The 26,381-nt window shown below is 55.3% G+C and overlaps 1 protein-coding gene across 1 annotated transcript; it reads right to left on the reverse strand.

The window, feature by feature from the left end:
- Positions 1-4,684: 4,684 nt before the first annotated feature.
- RNF168 (ring finger protein 168) lies at positions 4,685-24,947 on the reverse strand. Its single transcript, XM_016194656.2, has 6 exons — positions 24,613-24,947; positions 20,558-20,634; positions 17,680-17,859; positions 15,485-15,615; positions 10,411-10,492; positions 4,685-7,452 (listed from the first exon to the last, which is right to left on the reverse strand). The coding sequence occupies exons 1-6, from the start codon at positions 24,920-24,922 to the stop codon at positions 6,589-6,591; spliced, it is 1,644 nt and encodes a 547-aa protein (XP_016050142.2). The 5' UTR covers positions 24,923-24,947; the 3' UTR covers positions 4,685-6,588.
- Positions 24,948-26,381: the final 1,434 nt, after the last annotated feature.

Below are 26,381 nucleotides of genomic sequence, written 5' to 3' on the forward strand. Positions count from 1 at the left end.
GCAATAACAACGATTGTAGGGAATTGTGAGGACGGTAGAGCTTGGTGGGACCCCCCCCATTGAAAGATGGCTGCCTGAGGGGCACGGCCAATCCTATCAGTCTCTCTCTACTAAGAGGTCGAGCAAGGAAGGACACGGCCTGCAGGGTCCGCCCCGCCTACAGCCTCCCTGCCTCACAATAGCCCACTCCCTTATTATCGACATAATCGTGGTTTTTCCTGAAAGTCCCCTCCTACTTCCCCACCCATTCCTTTCCTTTGATCATAGCTGATCTAGTTTCTCTCTGCCCTCAGGACCCTGCTCTGGCTGCTGGTTACTGACAACCTTGCTTTCTCGTTCCTTTAACTGATTACACCTCTTGCTCAACAATTACTGGAAAAGTCCTGACCTTCCCCGGACCCTTTGCCTCCCTACCATATATGGTCTATACATGTCACTTCCTCCTGTGACCCCTTCCTCCCTACCATATAGGGTGTCCACATGTCACTTCCTCCTGTGACCCCTTCCTCCCTACCATATATGGTCTATACATGTCACTTCCTCCTGTGACCCCTCCCTCCCTACCATATAGGGTGTCCACATGTCACTTCCTCCTGTGACCCCTTCCTCCCTACCATATATGGTCTATACATGTCACTTCCTCCTGTGACCCCTCCCTCCCTACCATATAGGGTGTCCACATGTCACTTCCTCCTGTGACCCCTTCCTCCCTACCATATAGAGTGCCCACATGTCACTTCCTCCTGTGACCCCTCCCTCCCTACCATATAGGGTGTCCACATGTCACTTCCTCCTGTGACCCCTTCCTCCCTACCATATAGGGTGCCCACATGTCACTTCCTCCTGTGACCCCTTCCTCCCTACCATATAGGGTGCCCACATGTCACTTCCTCCTGTGACCCCTTCCTCCCTACCATATAGGGTGTCCACATGTCACTTCCTCCTGTGACCCCTTCCTCCCTACCATATAGGGTGCCCACATGTCACTTCCTCCTGTGACCCCTTCCTCCCTACCATATAGGGTGTCCACATGTCACTTCCTCCTGTGACCCCTTCCTCCCTACCATATAGGGTGTCCACATGTCACTTCCTCCTGTGACCCCTTCCTCCCTACCATATAGGGTGTCCACATGTCACTTCCTCCTGTGACCTCTTACTCCCTTGCTGGTGCTCACGTCAAATGGCTCCATCCTGAGGTGGGGGGTAAGCCTCCAACCCTCCCTCACCAGTTCTAGAGACTTCGTGAATTAGAAAGAGACATCTGGAGATATTCTGGTATGAACATCCGTTTATTTGGAGATGGGTACAGGATTTTATACTGAGTTAAGTACAGTTGGGTGGTCTAAATCGGTGGAAATTGGACAGGGGCAGGCAGCAAACACAAAGACTCTGCTGCCTGAGACTCCAAGGTCCTAGGTTCAGCCCCGCAGCTGAGCAGGGCTCCAGTCAGAAACAGAAAATTGTGTTCAGTGAGGTTTTCTGTGTTGCAGCACAGATCTGAGAATGACACAGCACTGCAGAGTAAGTATTTTCTTATCTTAATCTTTCTTTTTTTTTTTGCCTCTAGGGTTCTCTCTGGGGCTTGGTGCTGGCACTACAAATCCACTGCTACTGCGGCCATTTTTTCATTTTACTGGATAAGACAGAGAGAATCTGAGAGGGGAGACACAGAGGGAGACACACACCTGCAGACCTGCTTCACCGCTTGTGAATCGGCCCCCCTGCAGGTGAGGAGCCGGGGGCTCTAACTCGGGTCCTTGTGCTAATTAAGACCCCACCAATGTGTCCTGGAGCCCCACTTCCCCAGAGCCCTGCCCCACTAGGGAAAGAGAGAGGCAGACTGGGAGTATGGATCCACCTGTCAACACCCATGTTCAGTGGGGAAGCAATTCCAGAAGCCAGACCTTCCACCTTCTGCATCCCACAGTGACCCTGGGTCCACGCTCCTAGAGGGATAGAGAATAGGAAAGCTGTCAGGGGAGGGGAGGGGATATGGAGATTGGTTGGTGGGAATTATGTGGAGTTGTACCCCTCCTACCTTATGGTTTTGTTAATTTATCCTTTCTTAAATAAAAAATAAATTAAAAAAAAGACTGTGCTCAGGGGAGACGGCATAATGGTTATGTGGACTCTCGTGCCTGAGGCTCCTAAGTCCCAGGTTCAATCCCCCGCCCCACCATAAGCCAGAGCTGAGCAGTGCTCTGGTGTTTGTGTTTCTCGCTCTCTCTGCATCTCTCTCAAATAAAAAAATAAAGACTATGTGCACTTAACTGGTTTCACCTCTGCCCACCCCCCAGGACCAGAATTCTTTATGGAAGCAGAAGGTGGGAGGTCTGGCTTCTGTCATTGCTTCTCTGCTGGACATGGGTGTTGGCAGGTGGGCCCACACCCCCAGCCTGTGTGATGTGTATCTAGGAAATGGCTATGTGAAGACACAATAGTAGAATGTCACTGGGGGAGTCAGGCGGTAGTGCAGGTGGCACAAAGCGCAGGGACCAGCGGGAGGATCCGGTCTGAGCCCCCGGCTCCCCACCTGCAGGGGAGTCGCTTCACAGGCGGTGAAGCAGGTCTGCAGGTGCTTCTCTCTTTCCATCCCTTCTCAATTTCTGTCTCTATCAAGTAAATTAGTAAAAAATGTAATTATGGGGGCCAGGAAGCAGCACACTGTGTTAAGTGCACATAACGCAAAGCCCAAGGACCAGCATAAGGATCCTGGTTTGAGCCCCCGGCCCCGAGCTGCAGTAGGGTCACTTTGCAAGCGGTGAAGCAGGTCTGCGGGTGTCTCTCTCTCCCTCTGTCTTCCCTTCCTACCAATTTCTTAGTCATACCCAACAACAATGGAAAAAAGTGGCCACCAGGAGCAGTGGATTCGTAGTGCCAATAACAAGCCCTGGCGATAAACTTGGAGGCAAAAAAAAAAAAAGTTACATCAGGTCACCACTCAGGTCATCCTTGTCTCACCCCATTGTCTTTCACTAAAAAAGAAAGGAGGACAACCACCAGGAAGAGTGGGGCAGTGTAGGCGCAGAAACACAGCAGCAACCCTGGTGAATAAAGTAAGAATATAGGGGCTGGTGAGACAGTGTAATGGTTATACAAAAACCCTTCCACGCCTGAGCATGACAGGTGCCAGGTTCAATCCCCCAACACTACATACAAACCAGAGTTGAGCAGTGCTCTAGCAAGAAAAGAAAGAAAAAAAAAAAAAGAAGGGTGGGGGTAGACAGCATAATGGTTATGTGAAGAGATTCTCATGCCTGAGGCTCCAAGATCCCAGGTTCAATCCCCTGCACCACCATAAGCCAGAGCTGAGCAGGGCTCTGGCAAAAAAAAAAAAAAAAAAAAAAAAAGTTCCCACTTCCCCACCTACCTGCAGAGTGGTGAGCAAATCTCAGGTTTGTCTCTCCTTCCCCCTCTCCTCTCAGTCTGTGTGTGTGTGTGTGTGTGTGTGTGTGTGTGTGAGCAAATCTGCAGGTTTCTGTCTCTCCTTCCCCCTCTCCTCTCAGTCTGTGTGTGTGTGTGAGAGCAAATCTCAGGTTTGTCTCTCCTTCCCCCTCTCCTCAGTCTGTGTGTGTGTGTGTGTGTGTGTGTGTGAGCAAATCTGCAGGTTTCTGTCTCTCCTTCCCCCTCTCCTCTCAGTCTCTGTGTGTGTGTGTGTGTGTGGCAGCAAATCTGCAGGTTTTTGTCTTTCCTTCCCCTTCTCCTCTCAGTCTCTGTCGTGTAGTGTGTGTGTGTGTGTGTGTGTGGGGGAGCACTGCCACTGCCCCACGGTTTCCTCAGCAGTGTGTGTGCCGGGCTCAGTTCTTTTGCTTCCTAACCAGACGCCCTGCTCAGCTTAACAGCAGTGCCGGGAATTCTACCCGCATCAAAGTCTCTTCACACAACCACTCTGCTCTCTTCCCCCACTCCCTTCAGCTTTTTCTGAATGTACTGCAGCCGAGTTAGATAGAAGAAGTCTGCCGTGTGACCGGACCCAACGATGCCTCCCGGTTTGCTGAGACTTCTCGTCTCCTGTGTGGGAGGATTGTTTTGTATGCAGTTAACTATTGTTATTATTTTTTAAAAGAATTTATTTATGAGAAAGATAGGAGAGAAAGAACCAGACATCACTCTGGTACATGTGCTGCCGGGGATTGAACTCAGGACCTCATGCTTGAGAGTCCTATGCTTTATCCACGGCACCACCCCCCGGACCACTGTTATTTTTTATAAGGACATTTTTTTCAGTATTTATTCATTTATTCCCTTTTGTTGCCCTTGTAGTTATTGCTGTCGTTGTTGTTGGATAGGACAGAGAGAAATGGAGAGAGGAGGGGAAGACAGAGAGGGGGAGAGACAGACAGACACCTGCAGACCTGCTTCACCCACCGCCTGTGAAGCGACTCCCCTGCAGGTGGGGAGCCGGGGACTCAAACCGGGGATCCTTATGCCGGCCCTTGCGCTTTGAGCCACGTGCGCTTAACCCGCTGCGCTACTACCTGACTCCTGTGTTATTTTTAAATTTAGGTAAAATAAACATATTTATTTTAAATAAAATACTTTTATATTCTCATCCACAAAGATTGTATGAGTACTGATGTTTACGAGATATGTGACATCTGCCTCTTCAGAGCAGAGTATCAAAAAGATGCTCTCCATAGACTATTTCCTTAAAAAGAATTAAAGGGAAAAGTAGACATTCATGTTAATACTTCCCACAAAGCCTTTATTGTCTTCTAATAAAACACAGGGACTGCCGGACAGGCTAGCAGAGAAATTCAAATCTATTCTTAAACTTGAATCAGAAAACCCTCTTCACAAGTGAGTCGAGACAGGCCTAAATGTCATCACACTCCCTCCCCCCAGTCCTCTGGATCAGTCACTGCCCCTGGAAAACTATGTAGCTTTAGTCAGTCATGTGTATCCTAAAACAAGTGAAATGGCTGCTAGAAATACTGGCTTGATGAGGAGAGATTTTAGTCTGTCTCAGACAATGCCTCACTTCAGCACAATCACCATGCAAGACGCAACCCCGTTTCTCTGATAAGGGCAAACCACATTTGAAATGAGCAGCAGAGTGGTCCAGGAGGTGGCACAGTGGAAAAAGCATTAGACTCTCAAGCATGAGGTTCAATCCCTGGCAGCACATGTACCAGAGTGATGTCTGGTTCTCTCTCTCCTCCCATCTTTCTCATTAATAAATAAGTAAAATATTAAAAAAAAAAAAAAAAAAAAAAGAAATGAGCAGCAGAATCCCTCACCTAATCTTTACCCAGTAAACACTGGGACCAGAGGCTATGTGAAAGGTTAACAGAACTTCGGTTAGGCAGCCTGCAGGGACAAAGTCTTAGTATTTTATTCAAAAAGTGACAAATTTAAGCTCCAGTGATATTTTTATAAGGATGGATAAGCAAACATCAGCAAAGATAGCATGAAACTACTGCTTGCTCAAACGTGCTCCTATGTGTCAAATAAAATATCAACAGTCTCTAAGGTCAATTTCACAAAATCACTTCCTTCTGATTGGACGTTCAGGGCTAAGCACTGCTGTGTTTCTGCCTATAAACACAGTGCACACAAATGGTGAACGCAGACACACAGCTAGGTCTCGGGCTCCAGGGCACAGGTGGGATCTCCCGCAGCAAATCCTTAGGGCTTTGATTTTTATTTCGTCTGCTTTTTAAACTGCATTAATTTTGATAGGACAGAGAAACTTACGAGGGAACGGAGACACAGAGACACCCGCAGCCCTGCTTCACCGCTCGTGAAGCCTCCCCCCTGCAGGTGGGGACTGGGGCTTGACCCCGGGTCCTTGTGCCCTGTGACGTGTGCCCAGCCAGGTGCGGCCCCGCCGGGCCCGTTTCGTGAAGTAGCAGCCTCACGGGAAGTGCCGACTGAGGCGCTGACCCCAGGCGAACAGGTGAACGCTGCAGAAGCCCAACGCTCCGCGTCTGGGTGGTCTGCGCACACCTGTGCCTCTCGGGAGGCGGCTGCTCCCACGCACCGTGTCACTGCTCCAAACTGTCCGTCCACCCAGCCGGCGCTAGCCCGACTCTCCATTCCTGCTTCAGCGGGGGTCTAGTTTTTGTTTGACCATCTACTGTTGAATTTTCTGGAAGACTGACTTCTCTCACTCGGTGTTGACTCCAGTACATTTTGAATGAAATAGCTTTAGTGGTTAAAGCGGAGGTTCGAGTTAGATGACTTTAGTGTTCTACGAATACTAGGCGGAAAGCAGGCAGAGGAAACCCTCAGACTTTGTTTCGGGGGTGCTGCAGAGGGGAGTCAAGTCCCGGGCCTCACGCGGGCACGCGTCTGTCCCTGGGGTCCAGCCCTGCCACCAGGCGCGGCCTTCGGCCCCTGCGTGGACTCCCTAAGTCCTTGGTTCTGGCTGAGCTTCATTACTGGGCAGGACAAAAGGGGGGTGGGAGCCAAAACAAAAACACGCATGTTGGGCAGAGACGGCGTGGAGACTTCAGGCACCATCCATCCTCACCCAGCCCAGCAGGGCGTGTCGTCTGCCCTTCCCGCGGCCCCTGGCGAGGGACAGTCAGGACCCGCCCCAGACACAGCTTCCCTCGCAAGCCGGCACCGCTCCACCAGCCGCCTCTACTTGGCGCGTCTCTGGAACATCTGGAAAATGCTGTTCTGGGACGTTCGGGGCCGCGGCGAGGGGTCGCCTCCGGGGGCGCTCCGGTCACCGCCCGCAGAGCCCGCAGAGCCCGCAGAGCCCGGCACCCTCCCGTTAAGGGCACGGCTCGGCTGGGTGTCCGTCTTCGAGCCTCCCGGGAGCCGTGCCCGCGGCTCACCTGCTCGCTTTCCCCAGCCCCCGTCCCCGGAGCTCTTCCTCCGCCCAGCCGCCAGTCCGGCCGAAGGCGAGGGGGCGGCGCGGAGCCGATAGCCGTCCGGGGACCCTTTGTGCCGGTTCGGTCTCGTCCGCTCCCCGTCCGCCTCTCTCTGCAGCTGCAGCGCCAGCAGCCGGTCTCGCTCTTCCTGCGCGCGCCTTTCCAAGAGCAGCGTCTCCCAGCGCAGGAGCTGCGCCAAGCCGGCCGCCGCCTCCTCTCCGCCTGCGGCCTCCCGGGAGGGTCCTCGCGCTCTCTTCACGGAGAGGCCCGGATCGCAGTCTGCTTCAAGTGGGGACTCCTGGCTCTTCCTTTTGGAAATCTGCCCGCTGAGCGGGAGGCAAGACTCCGCACCCCCGGCCCCGACGGCGGCGGCGGCTCCTGCTTGCCGGGTCCTTGCCGCTAAGGTGCCACCCCCGTCGGCCTCAGCACGGAGCGTGGCCGCGGCAGCTCCCTCCCGAGTCGGGGCTCCTGGTTCTGTGCCGTGATCACTCGGCGCGGCTCCCGCCTCCCCTTCGAGGCGCCAGTCGGGAGTCTCTGCGGCTTCATCCTGAGCCTCGAGGCCTCTCAGCGGATCAAGTGTGCACAGGCCTTCCGCAACCTCCCCGTTCGTGTCACTGCGGTCTGAGCCCTGCGGACAGCAGAGAAAACAACTGAGCAAGCCCAGGAGAACACCGAGCCCAGCACCCCGATGGCACAGGGGCACCGGCCACACTCGCGAGGCTGCAGGTCCGAGGCCCCGGGTCCGACGGCCCCAACAGGAGCGGCCAGGCCCAGCAAGGAGGCGCGGTTCCAGGGCACAGGACTCAGAAACACGGGGTCCAGACTCGGCCCGGCACCACGGGGGCAAACAACGGCAGGGTTCTCCTGCTAACAGAAGTTAAAAAACCAGAGGCCTCCTGGTTGAGCACACATCACAGTGCACAAGGACGGGGTCCGAGCCCTTGGGTCCCCACCTGCAGGGGGAAAGCTTCACGAGTGGTGAGGCAGGGCTGCGGGTCTGTCTGTCACTCCCTTTCCTCTCAATTTCTGGCTGTCTCTATCTAGTAAATAAAGGCAATAAACAAAATGCTCGAGAAAAGCCACACTCCCATCAACACAATGGGAAGCACAGAAACACACCTGGGGGCCGGGCGGGGGCGCAGCGGGTGAAGCGCAGGTGGCGCAAAGCACAGGGACCAACATAAGGATCCTAGTTTGAGCCCCCGGCTCCCCACCTGCAGGGGAGCCGCTTCACAGGCGGTGAAGCAGGTCTGCAGGTGTCTTTCTCTTCCTCTCTCTGTCTTCCCCTCCTCTCTCCATTTCCCTGTCCTATCCAACAATAGCGACAACAATAACAATAATAATGATTAAAAGGGCAGGAATAGTCTCCAGGAGCAGTGGATTCGTGGTGCAGGCACCGAGCGAGCCCCAGTGATAGGCCCTGGAGGCAAAAATAAGTCAAGGACCCCTCTGTGGGGTTAGCGCTTCATGAGTGGAGAAGCAGAGTTGTGGGTGTCTCTCACTCCCCCTTCCCTTCCAAGTTCTGTGTCTATCCACAAATAAACAGGCAGTTAAAACGACACTGTTAGCACAGGGGGCTGGCACAGCAGATAAAGACCGGGCTCTCAAGCACTCGGTCCCACGTTCGCTCCTTGGCACGGCACATCACATGCAGAGGGAGGTTCTGGTTCTCGCTCTAGTGATGACCAACAGGAAAAACAAAAATCAGTGATAGGGGACTGTGAAAACTGAACCACCCAACGCAAGACTGAAATTAGATATACAGAGAAATTAATTCAGGGGCCTGGTGGTGGCGCACCTGGTTGAGCAAAGGTGTTACAATGCACAAGGACCCAGGTTCAAACCCCCGGTCCCCACTTGCAGGGAGAGCTTCATGAGTGGTGAAGCAGGGCTGCAGGTGTCTCTGTCTCTCTCTCCACTTCCCCCTTCCCCTCAATTTCTGGATGTCTCTATTTAATAAATATAACCAAAAAAAAAAAGGAAAAAAAATTAAATCAAGGGCCTGAGAGTGGAGCAGCGAGTAGGAAGTAAGAATTGGAAGCTCGGGGTCCTGGGCTCAGTCCCTGGAGTCCCATGTGGCAGGGCGAGGCTCTGGTTTGTCTTGTGTTCCCCTGTCCCACCATCTTGTGCTAATCAAACCGCACATCAGCCTAGAGACTCAGTTAGGGCACAGGGCACAGGACAGATGCCGTTCAAAGATGAGACTCAGTCAGGGCACAGGACAGGTGGCGTTCAAAGACGAGACTCAGTCAGGGCACAGGACAGGTGGCGTTCAAAGACGAGACTCAGTCAGGGCACAGGACAGGTGGCGTTCAAAGACGAGACTCAGTCAGGGCACAGGACAGGTGGCGTTCAAAGACGAGACTCAGTCAGGGCACAGGACAGGTGGCGTTCAAAGACGAGACTCAGTCAGGGCACAGGACAGGTGGCGTTCAAAGACGAGACTCAGGGCACAGGACAGGTGGCGTTCAAAGATGAGACTCAGTCAGGGCACAGGACAGATGGCGTTCAAAGATGAGACTCAGTCAGGGCACAGGACAGGTGGCGTTCAAAGACGAGACTCAGTCAGGGCACAGGACAGGTGGCGTTCAAAGATGAGACTCAGTCAGGGCACAGGACAGGTGGCGTTCAAAGACGAGACTCAGTCAGGGCACAGGACAGGTGGCGTTCAAAGATGAGACTCAGTCAGGGCACAGGACAGGTGGCGTTCAAAGACGAGACTCAGTCAGGGCACAGGACAGATGGCGTTCAAAGATGAGACTCAGTCAGGGCACAGGACAGGTGGCGTTCAAAGATGAGACTCAGTCAGGGCACAGGACAGATGGCGTTCAAAGATGAGACTCAGTCAGGGCACAGGACAGGTGGCGTTCAAAGATGAGACTCAGTCATGGCACAGGACAGATGGCGTTCAAAGATGAGACTCAGTCAGGGCACAGGACAGGTGGCGTTCAAAGATGAGACTCAGTCAGGGCACAGGACAGGTGGCGTTCAAAGATGAGACTCAGTCAGGGCACAGGACAGGTGGCGTTCAAAGATGAGACTCAGTCAGGGCACAGGACAGGTGGCGTTCAAAGATGAGACTCAGTCAGGGCACAGGACAGATGGCGTTCAAAGAGCAGCAGCCGTCCGTCACTTCACTGCTGGGACTCAAACCACACCATCACCTCAAAACTGCCAGCTGAGCTTTTCCCACAGAGACAGTAGATGCCAGCAAGAATCTGAGGCAGAGGGAGCGGTGGTGTCACTATGGGGAGCAGCGTGGAGCCCTCAGTGTAGGCCAGTGACCCAGGGAGGCCACGTGAGGGTGCTCAGCTCAGCCAAGGTGAGGGCGAGCTGCGTCTGGAGCGACCGTGCTGGAGTGCTCCCGACAGAAGACAGCCGCCACCAGCTGCAGTGCCAGCCATCGGGGGCGTCACCGAACCTGCCGAACCGAGGACAGAGTCGGCAGACAGGGACCCACTGCAGACAGGCAGGGACCCACCGCAGACAGGCAGGGACCCACCGCAGACAGGCAGGGACCCACCGCAGACAGGCAGGGACCCACCGCAGACAGGCAGGGACCCACCGCAGACAGACAGGGACCCACCGCAGACATGGATGTCCTCCCGGCTCCCCGTACAGCTTCAGGCTGGGACGCCGACGCCGACTGAGACTTGGGCGACAGATACCTGAGAAGATGAAAGCTGATGAGTGTGCAGTCAGGCCTGCTAGCAAAGCCGGGCTGGACGGGCACCTGTGGCGTCTGAGGCGTGTCCACAAGTGCCGTCTGGAGGACTCCGCTCAGGCTCCAGAGGACAACTTCCGTCTTTAATAGTTTAGTGAAAAGATGCAGACAGGTACAGACCCATGTAAAATATTTTACAATTCTCAAATAAATGAAAATATAAATTAAAAACAATACCAATACTGTAGTCCTTTTATTTTTATTATTTTTTTTAACCAGAGCACTGCTCAGCTCTGGCTTATGGTTGTGTGGGGGACTGAACCTGGGACTTTGGAGTCTCAGGCACGAGAGTCTGTCTGCATAACCATGATGTACCCCCACCCACTGTACAGTCTTCTCAAAGCAACGAAGACAGCACGGTATCTGATAGCAGGTTACAGGCATGCCGAGGCCTTTGCCACCAGTCACTGGCGGGCTGGGACCCTGCAGGACAGATCCAGCGCTCCCTGTCATCATCCTCCCTTTGCTTCTTGACAGATAGAACTGAGGAGGAGGAGGGAGGGAGAGAGAGACATCTGCAGCAACACTTCATCATTTATGAAGCCTACCCCTGCAGCCCTTGTGGGGACCCAGGGCTTGAACCTGCGGCCTTGTGCATTTTAACATGTAGTGAGCCGCCGCACCACAGACAGCACTCACCTCGAAGTGTCTGTATCAGTGACCTTCAGCACAGGCACACGTCACTTCTCAGCCGTTTCCTATGGAAACAGCCACAGCGCTTTCCTCATGGCAAAGGGAATCCTACCTAAGTCCCAGAGTCCCTTTGTCTGCCTAGTCCTTTATTTTTATTATTATTTTCTTTACCACAACACTGTTCGGCGTTGGCGTATGATGGATGGTGCGGGGGACTGAACCTGCACCCTGGAGGCATGAGAGTCTGTTTGCATAACCGTTATGCTATCTACCCTCTGCCCTGTCGATTCTACTCTTCATATCTGCAGATGTATTTATGACTAGTTCACAGGAACGGTTTCACCACTGGCAATCCTCTGTGCTTAGTTTCTTTTGTTTAACAAGTGTCTGAAGCCCATGCAAATCCTAGCGCACACAGACAGAGACCGAGGGAGGCGGCAGAGGGAGTAGGCGACACCCACAGCCCAGCCTGGCCACTTGAGACGCTTTTCACCTGCAGGTGGGACGGGGTCTTGAACCCAGGTGCTTGAACAAAGCAGTATGTGCACTCAAGCAGGTGCGCCACAAACAGGCCTCTGTGGTCTGACATCCATTTCTCTAGCCACTGAGACGCCAAGTACTTTCACATTTGCTTAATGGTCTTCTCCTTATCTCTGGAGAGATGTCTAGTCAGTCTCTTGCCCATAGTGAAACCGAATTTTCTTTTGCTGACTTCTTTATATATATTTTTAATTTTTTAAAATACTTATTTATTTCATTTTGTTGCCCTTTGTTTTACTGTTGTAGTTACTGATGTCATTGTTGTTGGATAGGACAGAGAGAAATGGAGAGAGGAGGGGAAGACATAGAGGGGGGGAGAGAAAGACAGACACCTGCAGACCTGCTTCAACGCCTGTGAAGCGACTTCCCCTGCAGGTGGGGAGCCGGGGGCTCGAACTGGGATCTTTACGCCGGTCCTTGTGCTTTGCTGCCACGTGCACTTAACCCACTGCGCCGCCGCCCGACTCCCCTCTTCATATATTCTTGAGACTAGACTTGCTGTCTGTCTCTCCCAGAGCCTCAGGCAAAAAATTCTTTGAACAACCGCTAAACTATCTCCCCAGTTTAATTCATCCATTGGTTTCTCCAGCTCATTGTTTTCAAAATCCAGCTTTACTTAACTAGGTATTACATCAATGTATTTCTTCATTGCTCAGCTCTGTTTAGAATGGTGTCGGTGACTGAACCTGGGAGGTCAGAGTCATAAGTATGACAGTTGTCTGCGTAACCACTAGGCTGTCTCTCCAGCTCCCTTTTAGCGTGTGTGTGTGTGTGTGTGTGTGTGTGTGTTTTGACCTGGTTTCATCCTTTGTATCAACATCGGCAACATTGCTGTTACCACATCTACTTTCTGTGTGTATGAGTAGCACCGGGACCTAGAGCAGGTGTGATGTCAAAGCTCCTGGACCAGTGTTTTCATTCTTTTTATTTTATTTCAGATTCAAACGATGGAGAAGGGACTGGGGAGTCAGCACAATGGTCACGTCTGAGGCTCAGTGCCCAGCACGACTGTCAGCCAAAGCCGGCAGGGCTCTCATCTCTGTGACGCTTAGGACCTCGAGAGGGAGTGTGCCCAGAGTGCTACCACCTGTGCGCTGTCCCCTCCTGCTGGAGCTGTCAAACCTGGGACTTTGCGGGGATAGACAGCATCATGGTTCTGCATAGAGACTCCCATACCTGAGGCTCCAAGGTCCCAGGTTCAACCCCCGCACCACCATAAATACACCAGAGCTGAGTAGGGCTTTGGAAAAAATAAATACATAAAAATAGGTAAAATCTGGGACTTTGTGCACGGCCAGGACCACCTCCTGCTCCCAAGTCTGCTGGACTTCAACGAGCGGCTTCCCCGTCTTGCTCCCCACCCCGAGTCCAAACCCTCTGCAGACTTTGCCAAGACCACGACACACGCGCGTTCACTCAGCTGAACCAAAGGTCCTTCAGGCTTCTGGCCTGTGCAACCCCAAGGGCAAGCCGACTCTTTCTCTGAAGGCGGGGTGGGAGAGGCCAGAGGGAGAGGAGACAACGCTGCATTGCCCCCCACAGCGGCCGGGGGACAAAGCTGGGCGCTCACACAGGCAGCAAGTGCATGTGTCCTGACTCCCTGCAGCTCTGCGCCATAGCTCCCTGGGAAAGTCCGCATCCTCGTTGCGCTGACAGACACTGTCTGTAAACGAGATCACCCCATCGAGTGCCGACTCAAGCTTTGTGAGTGACAGAGAAAACGTCACATCCTCATTGCGCTGACAGACACTGTCTGTAAACGAGATCACCCCATTGAGTGCCGACTCAAGCTCTGTGACAGAGAAGACGTCACATCCTCGTTGCGCTGACACTGTCTGTAAATGAGATCACCCCATCGAGTGCCGACTCAAGCTTTGTGACAGAGAAGACGTCACATCCTCGTTGTGCTGACACTGTCTGTAAACGAGATCACCCCATCGAGTGCCGACTCAAGCTTTGTGAGTGACAGAGAAGACGTCACATCCTTGTTGCGCTGACAGACACTGTCTGTAAACGAGATCACCCCATCGAGTGCCGACTCAAGCTCTGTGACAGAGAAGACGTCACATCCTCGTTGCGCTGACAGACACTGTCTGTAAACGAGATCACCCCATCGAGTGCCGACTCAAGCTTTGTGACAGAGAAGACGCCACATCCTCGTTGCGCTGACAGACACTGTCTGTAAACGAGATCATCCCCATCGAGTGCCGACTCAAGCTTTGTGACAGAGAAGACGTCACGTCCTCGTTGCGCTGACAGACACTGTCTGTAAACGAGATCACTCCATCGAGTGCCGACTCAAGCTTTGTGAGTGACAGAGAAGATGTCACATCCTCGTTGCGCTGACAGACACTGTCTGTAAACGAGATCACCCCATCGAGTGCCGACTCAAGCTCTGTGACAGAGAAGACGTCACATCCTCGTTGCGCTGACAGATACTGTCTGTAAATGAGATCACCCCATCGAGTGCCGACTCAAGCTTTGTGACAGAGAAGACGTCACATCCTCGTTGCGCTGACAGACACTGTCTGTAAACGAGATCATCCCCATCGAGTGCCGACTCAAGCTCTGTGACAGAGAAGACGTCACATCCTCGTTACGCTGACAGACACTGTCTGTAAACGAGATCATCCCCATCGAGTGCCGACTCAAGCTCTGTGACAGAGAAGACGTCACATCCTCGTTGCGCTGACAGACACTGTCTGTAAACGAGATCACCCCATCGAGTGCCGACTCAAGCTCTGTGACAGAGAAGACGTCACATCCTCGTTGCGCTGACAGACACTGTCTGTAAACGAGATCATCCCCATCGAGTGCCGACTCAAGCTTTGTGACAGAGAAGACGTCACATCCTCGTTGCGCTGACAGACACTGTCTGTAAACGAGATCACTCCATCGAGTGCCGACTCAAGCTTTGTGAGTGACAGAGAAGACGTCACATCCTCGTTGCGCTGACAGACACTGTCTGTAAACGAGATCACCCCATCGAGTGCCGACTCAAGCTCTGTGACAGAGAAGACGTCACATCCTCGTTGCGCTGACAGACACTGTCTGTAAACGAGATCATCCCCATCGAGTGCCGACTCAAGCTCTGTGACAGAGAAGACGTCACATCCTCGTTACGCTGACAGACACTGTCTGTAAACGAGATCATCCCCATCGAGTGCCGACTCAAGCTCTGTGACAGAGAAGACGTCACATCCTCGTTGCGCTGACAGACACTGTCTGTAAACGAGATCACCCCATCGAGTGCCGACTCAAGCTCTGTGACAGAGAAGACGTCACATCCTCGTTGCGCTGACAGACACTGTCTGTAAACGAGATCATCCCCATCGAGTGCCGACTCAAGCTTTGTGACAGAGAAGACGTCACATCCTCGTTGCGCTGACAGACACTGTCTGTAAACGAGATCACTCCATCGAGTGCCGACTCAAGCTTTGTGAGTGACAGAGAAGACGCGCATCACTTAAACGGGGGCTGGGGTGGGGTGAAGGAAGTGCCCGACTACCCCACACGTGGGCGGCCACTCTCACCTAAATCTACGGAGCGGAAAGACAAACTCCAGTGTCGAAGTCTGAGAAAATGGAGCTACACAAAAATCCTCAACAATCCAGACAATCAAAGGAAAATGAAAGTGCCCTCCCGCCCCATGCTGCCCAAGCACAGAAGCTGCGTGAGCAGCTTCCCCGCTCACGTCACACCGACCGCAAGCAGCGCACGGAAGCCCCGCAGTGGGTTCCACTGAGCAGCCTCTTCCACTTACTTCTGAATATTCTGAATATCGCCAGCATTTGCTTGCTTGTTCTTCCTTTTCTTTTGTGACTTGGGTGTGCCAGGAACACATTTGCTGGAGTTCAAGGGAGAAGCCGAGACACTGCCGTCGGAGAGACTGTTCTACAGCAACAGAAACAGAACAAACGTGATTGGAAATAGTTTACAAGGTAATTCCCCAATTAAATCAGAACTGACAACAGAATCTTTAATGAGTTATACACTTAAAAGGTGTGAAAACACGTATTTTTAAAATAGTATTAGGCATGCAAAAATTAGCAAGACAGTAAGTTCCTTCAAGGTGATCTAAAGTGATCATGGTTTTACCATTTGCCACAAAGTACAAACAGGGAGTCGGCCGGTAGCGCAGCAGGTTAAGCGCACGTGGCACAAAGCGCAGGGACTGGCACGAGGATGCCGGTTCGAGCCCCCGCCTCCCCACCTGCTGCAGGGGAGTCACTTCACAGGCAGTGAAGCAGGTCTGCAGGTGTCTGTCTTTCTCTCCCCCTCTCTGTCTTCCCCTCCTCTCTCCATTTCTCTCTGTCCTATCTAACAATGAGAACATCAATAACAACAATAACTACAACAGCAATAAAAAACAAGGGCAACAAAAGGGAATTAAAAAGAAAAAAAAAACACAAACAGTACCGGGAGTCGGGCAGTGGTGCAGCGGGCTAAGCACACGTGGCGCAAAGCCCAAGGACCAGCATAAGGATCCCGGTTCGAGCTCCCGGCTCCCCACCTGCAGGGGAGCCACTTCGCAGGCGGTGAAGCAGGTCTGCAGGTGTCTGTCTTTCTCTCCCCCTCTCTCCATTTCTCTCTGTCCTATCCAACAACAACGACAACAACAACTACAACAACAATAAACAACAAGGAAAAAAAAGTTACATAAAAAAGTACAAACACTACCAAGTTACCTCATTAGCTATTCATTCCTGTAAAAAAAAATTGATAAAAACTAAAAACTGCACAAAATCCCAAATATATATCTACTTTTTTAAATTAAAAAAATTTTTAGGGTTGGGGAGATAGCATAATGGTTATGCAAAAGCCTTTCAAGCCTGAGGTTCTGAGGCCCCAGGTTCAATCCCTGCACCACCATCAGCCAGAGCTGAGCAGGGCTCTGGTCTCTTCCTCTCTCACGGTATCTTTCTCTCTGTATCTACTCTTTCTCACTAAAATCAATGAAAAAAAATTTAGTATCTTTATTTTGTTTGATAGAAACAGCCAGAAAGAGTGATAGAGAGGGAGAGAGACAGAGGAACATCTGCAGCACTACTTCACCACTTGCAAAGCTTTCCCCCCTGTAAGGAGTACCGGGGACTTGAACCCAGGTCCCTGCACTCTGTAATGTGTGCGCTCAGCCAGGTGCGCCACCACCTGGCCCCATGTATCTACTTCATTTTGGTAAATACTTAAGATGTTACTTGAACCACGAAAAAGGACAGTTTTGAAGAGGCTCTCGAACCTGAATGCACATCAGACATCCCCGGGTGCCTCAGGGATTCCTAAATCCCATGCCCAGAACTTCTAGCTCAGTATTAAGACCAGCTATAGGACTCTGTTCTCACCTTCTCTGTTCATCAACCATTTTGTCCTGCTTTGTATCTTACCTTTCAGACACCAAGTTGCAGACACCACCATGACACCACCCTGACCTCCCTGGGCAGACGCCGTCACCCATGTGTCCTGGAGCCTCCCCTCCCCAGAGCCCTGCCCCACTAGGGACAGACAGACACAGGCTGGGGGTGTGGATCCACCTGCCAACACCCACGTCCAGGGGAGAAGCAGTGACAGAAGCCAGAACTCCCACCTTCTGCTCCCCATGAAGAATCTGGGTCCCTGCTCCGAGTGAGAGAAATGTCAGGGGAAGATGCCCAGAGGGCTCTGAGCCCCAACCCCACCAGGACTCGGAGAGAGCAGAGGAAAAAGGGAGGGCGACTCAGAAGTAGCACCAGCTGTACATGTGACTTGGAAAGGAAGAGAAGGCCGGACCCTGAGAGACGCCTGTGGCCCTGCTTCCACACTGGCCGAGCTCCCTGCAGGTGGGCCGGGCGCTGGGACCCTTTTGGCCTTTATGGGTCACAGCTCGGCATCACTGCTCTCAGTTTCTACGGGACATCCATTTAACCAGAGCAAAACACTAAAGTCCAGGCCAAACACAGTGCTTGAGAAGGGAGGACTCACGAGGTGAGCGCTGAGCGACCATGCCAGCTCTTCATCCTGCCGGAGCTGCTCCTGCACCTGGCGGCGCCTCTCCTCGGCTCGTCTCCTGCCCTCCTCCTGCTCCTCTGCCAACAGCCGCTGGATGTACTCTGCACTGGCTCTGCTCTCCTCCTCTGCACTCGCCCGGCGCTCCGCCTCCACCTAGCAGCCACAGCAACAGCCATTCACAGCCTTTCCGGGCCTGAGCCTGCGTGTTCCCAGGCCCGAGCCTGCGTGTTCCCAGGCCCGAGCCTGCCTGTTTCGCCAAAACCATCAAGACATACGGCGCCCGGGGAAGCATAGAGCTACCTAAAACTGTGGTCCCCGCCTGAGCGCCCGGCACTGAGCCTTCTACTCCACCTCCACGGCAGCCCTGGAGCTGCAGAGGCCGGGAAACAGCTCACAGTCTCAGGAATGGCCGGAGGGGGCGCGGTGGGCAAGGCGCTGGGCTCTCAAGCAGGAGGTCCTGCACAGGTTCAGTCCCCGACACTGCATGTACCAGGGCCTTGCTGCACGTGCCAGGGCCTTGCTCTGGTTCTCCAGCAAATCCATGAACCTTGACAGGGATGGGAAATGTCCTAACAAGTATGTGGCATCAGGATTCAGACCCACACCTCATCCAAGAGCTCGATCTCTACCCAGGGGCTTTTTAAATATAATTTTTACTTGTTTTTTAGATGGAGGCAGCAAGAAATCGAGAGGGGAGAGAGACACCTGCAGCCCTGCTTCACCACTCACAAAGCTTCCCCCTAGCAGGGAGGCAGAGGGCTTGAACCCAGGTCCTTGAACTCTGTAACATGTATGCTCAGCTAGGTGTGCCACCACCCAGCCCCCCATAGGAGTTGTAAATTTTTACCTTCAGTTATGGTTGTTTTTAGCCTACAGATCTGCTTACTGTACTGCTCTGGAAAATCAAAAGGTCCTGAGACATATCACAATAGACTTTTCCACCTGGGGCCTCCATGTTCCAGACCCAATAATCCCTGCCACCAGCATAAGCCAGAGCTGAGCAGTGCTCTGGTATAAAATAAAATAAAGTAAGTCTCAGGAACCCTTTCCTAATGAGTCTAACAAAATCTTGACTAATGGGGTTGGGGTAGATAGCATAATGGTTATGCAAAGAGACCTCTGCCTGAGGCTCTGATAAGAAGAAAAAATAAATAAAATCTTGATTAAACCATCGTTCTTCCTGACGTGGGCCTTATTAAAGTTCCCATTACACTGTCACAAGTCTGTAGAAATGTTTCTAGGTAATACTTTTCCTCAGTTACAATGTTATGTGTTGCCTGGTTCTTATTTTATTGCCACCAGGGTTATCATTGGGGCTCTGTGTGTAGTGAGTCCACCACTCCCAGCAGTCATTTTTTTTTCCTTTTCATTCTATTATACTTGATCAGACAGAGAGAAACTGGGAGAGGCGGGGAGGCAGAGAGGGAAAGAGAAAGAGACACCTGCAGCTCTGCTTCACCGCTCTAAAGCCCCTGCAGGTGGGGACCAGAGGCCTGAATTAAGGTCCTTGAGCATGGGGATATGCACTTACCCGGTGTGCCACTGCCTGGCCCCAAGTATTTTTTTAACGACTGTTTTATTTATTAAAATATTTTATTTATTATTAGATAGAGACAGAGGGAAAGAGAAAGGCACACACTTGCAGCCCTGCGTCACCACTCTTGAAACGTTCCCCCTGCAGACAGGGACTGGGGGCTTACACGCTGTTACATGTGCACTCAACCACTTGGCCCCTACTTTATTTTTACCAGAGGCCTGCTCAGCTCTGGTCTATGCTGGTGCTGGGGATTGAACCCAGGGCCTCTGGTATCTCAGGCACGGAAGGCTCTTTGCAGTTCCCCTTTGACTAATTTTTCCTCCCACAAATAGTTAGTATGAGGACTGTACTAGGCATCTCTGATCCTTTTTACACAAGCACTTCATAAATTACACAAAAATTATGACAGTCCTGTTTTTATTTTTTTTACCAGAGCACTGCTCAGCTATGGGTTCAGGGGACTGAACCTGGGACTTTGGACTCTCAGGCATGACGGTCTCTTTGCAGAACCATTACGCTACCCACCCCCCGCCCCCTTGACTAATTTTTAAGGAGTGTTATTCAAGGCTGGCGAGACAGCTCCGCCATGTACAGGACCCAAGTCTGAGCCCAGCCTCACCGTCGTGCTGAAGGAAGCTTTGGTGTCTTGGTCCCTTTCACTCTCTCAATCTCTTCTGTCTCTATCTAAAAATATAACTTTTTTTTTTTTTATAAGAAAGACAGACTATTGTGCTGACATATGTGATGCTGGGGACTGAACTTGGGACATCATGCTTGAGAGTCCTACGCTTTGTCCACTGTACCACCTTACACCACTGTGCCACCTAGTTTAGTCCAAGGCTCTTTTGTTTTTTAAAAAAGATTTTATTTATTTATGAGAAAGACAGGAGGAGAGAGAAAGAACCAGACATCACTCTGGCACATGTGCTGCCGGGGATCGAACTCGGGACCTCATGCTTGAGAGTCCAAAGCTTTACCACTCCGCCACCTCCCGGACCACAGCCCAAGGCTCTTGAACCAAACCTTAGCACAGGGGTGGAACACGACTTGAACATAAAACTTAAGGAAGAGGAATCGGTGAGTCCATGAACACGCAGGTTCGGATGCAGGAGTGACGCCAGCAGGCGCTGTCGTAAGAGCAAGTAGAAACTATTGTATTTTACTGCTGACTGTAAACCACTGATCCCCCAATAAAAAAGTAAAAATGGAGCCCGTGGAGCTTCTATTTGTATCTAACTGAACGTCAAAAAGGAGTTTCCTGAAAAAGGAAACTCAGCACAAGTTTTCCCCAAAGATCCACAACCCGGTACTCACTCTGCTTCTCTCTGCTTCATACTCTCTCCTCAGCTCCCCGGGTTCACTCAACTGGCGGACTGGATGGCAGTCGTCAGCTGTTTCAGATGAGAAAGAAAATCCTGTCAGCACGAGAATGCGACGGCAAGTTTTCATTTTCTATTAAAACTGTAGTAGAACACAGAAAACTAAAGTAAATGTAGGGTGACAACTTCAGCAGCGCTACTTGTGGAATCTCATTATTTTCAGAAGCCAGAGTCTGGCTGAAAATATTCTAGCAGAATGGTTGTGCAAAGAGACTCTCAAAGTCCCAGGTTGAATTCCCTGCACCACCATCAGCCAGAGCTGAGCAGGACTCGGGGAAAGAAGAGAACTAGAGTGGGGGCGAGGAGGTCAGCATAATGGTCGCACAGAAGACTTTCATTCCTGGGGGGCCAGGGGTGGCGCACCTGGTTAAGCACTCACATTACGGTGCGTAAGGACCCAGGTTCAAGCCTCTGGTCCCCTTCTGCAGGGAGAAAGCTTCACGAGTGGTGGAGCGGGGCTGCAGGTGTCTATCTCCTCTTCCCCTCTCAATTTCTCTGTCTCTATCCAATAGTAAACACATAAATAAAAAAAGATGGTCATGTCTGCATTTCAAAACCGCAGGTTCAATCCCTCGCTGCGCCACAGGCCAGAACTGAGCAGTGCTCTGCAAACAATAGGTAGGAAGGGGACAGAAAGGACAGAGTGGTGTCACCAATGCTGGGGGACCAAGGCCAAGCACTGGAGACCCAGACACAGGACAGACGCTCGAGTCCTAATCTGTTTCACCTTCGCTGGAGGCAGAAGGCAGAGTGCTGGCGGATGAGTGAGGACGGGAGGGAGGAACACGGGAGGCCTGGGAGACAGTCAGGAGGGGGGGTCACAGGACGAGACAGCTGGGGTAGGGGGCTGTTGTGGGAGGTGCAGACCCCCAGCCTGGGCAGAGGCCTGTCACTTCTGCACTGAGTCTTGAGGAGCAGACCCCAAGGCAACCTGTCCTAAAGGCGTGTTCCTCCTCGACTCTGGGCTGAGATGCACCAAGCTCAGGGGCAAGGGAGCCGCCTCCTCACACAACACACCCTGAAGGTTCCCGCTTCTCCTGCGTAAGGGATACGTCACCGCCCTGTACACGGCCCTAACTTGGGTCCTTACAGCTGCAAACTTGCCTCTGGGCCAGAACTGGATATGAGAAGCAGGTGTGACCCGAGCATGAATGAGGTGCACCCGGGAGTAGTTAACGTGGCGTGAGTGTCCCGCGCCTTCCCTGTGTCCTACTGGATGGTGGCCAGCATATCTAGCCTGTGCATGGACAATAAGCAAGCTGGCTCTCTGAAGCATTCCCGGAAGGTGGTCCTCTTCTCCCGCCCACTCTCACCCTGGTTCCCGGTGCCCTGTGTCCCTGCCGCTTCTCCGCTGGCCGGAGGACACCCAGCAGCCTGCTGTGTGAGTGTGCACAGAGCTAGGGACAGAGGGAGGCAGGGGACAGGGTGGGGGACGCCCAGCAGCCTGCTGTGTGAGTGTGCACAGAGCTAGGGACAGCGGGAGGCAGGGGACAGGGTGGGGGACGCCCAGCAGCCTGCTGTGTGAGTGTGCACAGAGCTAGGGACAGAGGGAGGCAGGGGACAGGGTGGGGGACGCCCAGCAGCCTGCTGTGTGAGTGTGCACAGAGCTAGGGACAGCGGGAGGCAGGGGACAGGGTGGGGGACGCCCAGCAGCCTGCTGTGTGAGTGTGCACAGAGCTAGGGACAGAGGGAGGCAGGGGACAGGGTGGGGGACGCCCAGCAGCCTGCTGTGTGAGTGTGCACAGAGCTAGGGACAGCGGGAGGCAGGGGACAGGGTGGGGGACGCCCAGCAGCCTGCTGTGTGAGTGTGCACAGAGCTAGGGACAGCGGGAGGCAGGGGACAGGGTGGGGGACGCCCAGCAGCCTGCTGTGTGAGTGTGCACAGAGCTAGGGACAGCGGGAGGCAGGGGACAGGGTGGGGGACGCCCAGCAGCCTGCTGTGTGAGTGTGCACAGAGCTAGGGACAGCGGGAGGCAGGGGACAGGGTGGGGGACGCCCAGCAGCCTGCTGTGTGAGTGTGCACAGAGCTAGGGACAGCGGGAGGCAGGGGACAGGGTGGGGGACGCCCAGCAGCCTGCTGTGTGAGTGTGCACAGAGCTAGGGACAGCGGGAGGCAGGGGACAGGGTGGGGGACGCCCAGCAGCCTGCTGTGTGAGTGTGCACAGAGCTAGGGACAGCGGGAGGCAGGGGACAGGGTGGGGGACGCCCAGCAGCCTGCTGTGTGAGTGTGCACAGAGCTAGGGACAGCGGGAGGCAGGGGACAGGGTGGGGGACGCCCAGCAGCCTGCTGTGTGAGTGTGCACAGAGCTAGGGACAGCGGGAGGCAGGGGACAGGGTGGGGGACGCCCAGCAGCCTGCTGTGTGAGTGTGCACAGAGCTAGGGACAGCGGGAGGCAGGGGACAGGGTGGGGGACGCCCAGCAGCCTGCTGTGTGAGTGTGCACAGAGCTAGGGACAGCGGGAGGCAGGGGACAGGGTGGGGGACGCCCAGCAGCCTGCTGTGTGAGTGTGCACAGAGCTAGGGACAGCGGGAGGCAGGGGACAGGGTGGGGGACGCCCAGCAGCCTGCTGTGTGAGTGTGCACAGAGCTAGGGACAGCGGGAGGCAGGGGACAGGGTGGGGGACGCCCAGCAGCCTGCTGTGTGAGTGTGCACAGAGCTAGGGACAGCGGGAGGCAGGGGACAGGGTGGGGGACGCCCAGCAGCCTGCTGTGTGAGTGTGCACAGAGCTAGGGACAGCGGGAGGCAGGGGACAGGGTGGGGGACGCCCAGCAGCCTGCTGTGTGAGTGTGCACAGAGCTAGGGACAGCGGGAGGCAGGGGACAGGGTGGGGGACGCCCAGCAGCCTGCTGTGTGAGTGTGCACAGAGCTAGGGACAGCGGGAGGCAGGGGACAGGGTGGGGGACGCCCAGCAGCCTGCTGTGTGAGTGTGCACAGAGCTAGGGACAGCGGGAGGCAGGGGACAGGGTGGGGGACGCCCAGCAGCCTGCTGTGTGAGTGTGCACAGAGCTAGGGACAGCGGGAGGCAGGGGACAGGGTGGGGGACGCCCAGCAGCCTGCTGTGTGAGTGTGCACAGAGCTAGGGACAGCGGGAGGCAGGGGACAGGGTGGGGGACGCCCAGCAGCCTGCTGTGTGAGTGTGCACAGAGCTAGGGACAGCGGGAGGCAGGGGACAGGGTGGGGGACGCCAGGAGACAGACAGCTGGGCCTGCACAGCAGAAACAGGGTGCAGTGATTGCCCAGCCACCTGATCACAAACCAGCACTTTCTGGTTGAAGGCCGCAGAGCCGAGCCTCCTTACAGATGCTGAGCTCATCCATCTCTGAGCAGGGCGCAGGGCTTGGATGCCCAGCCCGACCCGGCCTCCCACAGGCCGGAGACACTCTAGCTCGCCTCCCCGTCACCGTACCAACACCGTTCCCGGCGTCAATGTTTTAGAAATCACTGACAGGAGATGAGGTGACAACTGCCCTGCAAGTCTTTATTTCTATAAAGAGACTCAAAGTTCTTGACGTAAACTGACATGTCCCACTCAGTTCAGAACCTAATGCACTGTTGAGATGCTTCAAGTCAAACAAAGCGCCCGTAGAGTCGAGAGAGGACCGCAGTCAACACCCAGCCCGCAGCCCCCAGCCCAGCCCGCAGCCCCCAGCCCGCAGCCCAGCCCAGCCCGCAGCCCCCAGCCCAGCCCAGCCCAGCCCAGCCGGCAGCCCCCAGCCCAGCCCAGCCCAGCCGGCAGCCCGCAGCCCGCAGCCCCCAGCCCAGCCCAGCCCAGCCCAGCCCAGCCGGCAGCCCCCAGCCCAGCCCAGCCCAGCCGGCAGCCCGCAGCCCGCAGCCCCCAGCCCAGCCCAGCCCAGCCCAGCCCAGCCCAGCCCAGCCGGCAGCCCCCAGCCCAGCCCAGCCCAGCAGGCAGCCCCCAGCCCAGCCCCCAGCCCCAGCCACGCCCGCAGCTCCCGGCCCTGCCCGCAGCCCCCAGCCCAGCCCGCACTCACCGGCCTCCTCCTCCTCCGCGTCCGCCTCGTGCCCCGCGGCCCTCCGCGCCACCTCCCGCGGGTACAGCTGCTGGACGAGCCCCCACAGCCGCGCGTCCACGAGCGAGTTGCTGCGCGCTTGGCGCCGGGCCCAGGACGACAGGCGGCGGCGGCAGAAGGGGCAGCACAGGCTCGCCTTCTCCACGGTGGCGCGGAAGCACGGCCCGCACAGCGAGTGGCCGCAGGGCAGCGTGACGGGCTCCACGAACACGTCCACGCAGATCTGGCAGCGCCACTCCGACAGCACGGGCACGGCGCCGGGCACGGCCATGGCCCCGGACGACCACCTGCGGCGGGGGAGGGAGAGGGGAATAAAGAGAGAGGGAGGGAGGGAGCGAGCTCGGCGGGTCCGGTGCCCACCAGGCGGGCGAGAGGCGCATCCCTGTGCGGGACCCAGGTTCGAGCCCCGTCCCCAATGGCGGGGGAAGCTTCATGAGGGTGAAGAGGTCTCTGTCTCCCTCTGCACCTCAATTCGTGCTTCTCTCCGAAAATAACTAAATAAAAGCAAGGTCTCAAAAACTAAGGAAAAAAAGAAGGGAAACAGGATCGGGGCAAAACGGCTGTGGTCTGACTTGGGGCGGGCCGACTACTGGGCGCAGAGGGGGGACCCCGTCTATCGGGACGCAGAGGGGGGACCCCGTCTGTCGGGGAGCAGAGAGGGGACCCCGTCTATCGGGGCGCAGAGAGGGGACCCCGTCTATCGGGGCGCAGAGAGGGGGGACCCCGTCTACTGGGGCGCAGGGAGGGGACCCCGTCTACTGGGGCGCAGGGAGGGGACCCCGTCTACTGGGGCGCAGGGAGGGGACCCCGTCTACTGGGGCGCAGGGAGGGGACCCCGTCTACTGGGGCGCAGAGGGGGGACCCTGTCTACTGGGGCGCAGAGGGGGGACCCCGTCTACTGGGGCGTGGGGGGGCGGGGGGGACCCGTCTACTGGGGCGCGGGGGGGGGGGGGGGGGGGGACCCGTCTACTGGGCGCAGAGGGGCGGGGCCGTCTACTGGGCGCAGAGGGGCGGGGCCGTCTACTGGGGCGCAGAGGGGGCGGGGCCGTCTACTGGGCGCAGAGGGGCGGGGCCGTCTACTGGGGCGCAGAGGGGGCGGGGCCGTCTACTGGGCGCAGAGGGGCGGGGCCGTCTACTGGGCGCAGAGGGGCGGGGCCGTCTACTGGGGCGCAGAGGGGGCGGGGCCGTCTACTGGGCGCAGAGGGGCGGGGCCGTCTACTGGGAGCAGAGGGGCGGGGCCGTCTACTGGGCGCAGAGGGGGCGGGGCCGTCTACTGGGCGCAGAGGGGCGGGGCCGTCTACTGGGGAGCAGAGGGGCGGGGCCGTCTACTGGGCGCAGAGGGGCGGGGCCGTCTACTGGGCGCAGAGGGGGCGGGGCCGTCTACTGGGAGCAGAGGGGGCGGGGCCGTCTACTGGGAGCAGAGGGGCGGGGCCGTCTACTGGGAGCAGAGGGGGCGGGGCCGTCTACTGGGAGCAGAGGGGCGGGGCCGTCTACTGGGGAGCAGAGGGGCGGGGCCGTCTACTGGGAGCAGAGGGGCGGGGCCGTCTACTGGGGAGCAGAGGGGCGGGGCCGTCTACTGGGCGCGGAGAGGGGCGGGGCCGTCTACTGGGAGCAGAGGGGCGGGGCCGTCTACTGGGGAGCAGAGGGGCGGGGCCGTCTACTGGGGAGCAGAGGGGCGGGGCCGTCTACTGGGCGCGGAGGGGGCGGGGCCGTCTACTGGGGAGCAGAGG

The sequence above is a fragment of the Erinaceus europaeus genome, chromosome 14, assembly GCF_950295315.1.
Source record: "Erinaceus europaeus chromosome 14, mEriEur2.1, whole genome shotgun sequence".
In the NCBI taxonomy this organism is placed as follows: domain Eukaryota; kingdom Metazoa; phylum Chordata; class Mammalia; order Eulipotyphla; family Erinaceidae; genus Erinaceus; species Erinaceus europaeus.

Bases quoted from the DNA above. Each gene is read 5' to 3' on its own strand.
- RNF168 (XM_016194656.2), bottom strand. From the start codon at position 24,922: ATGGCCGTGCCCGGCGCCGTGCCCGTGCTGTCGGAGTGGCGCTGCCAG. The intron at 17,860-20,557 runs GTGAGTACCGGG...TGTGGCTGCTAG, and splicing joins ATGAAGCAGAGAGAAGCAGA to GTGGAGGCGGAGCGCCGGGC. The intron at 10,493-15,484 runs GTAAGTGGAAGA...TCATCTTCTCAG, and splicing joins GATATTCAGAATATTCAGAA to GTATCTGTCGCCCAAGTCTC.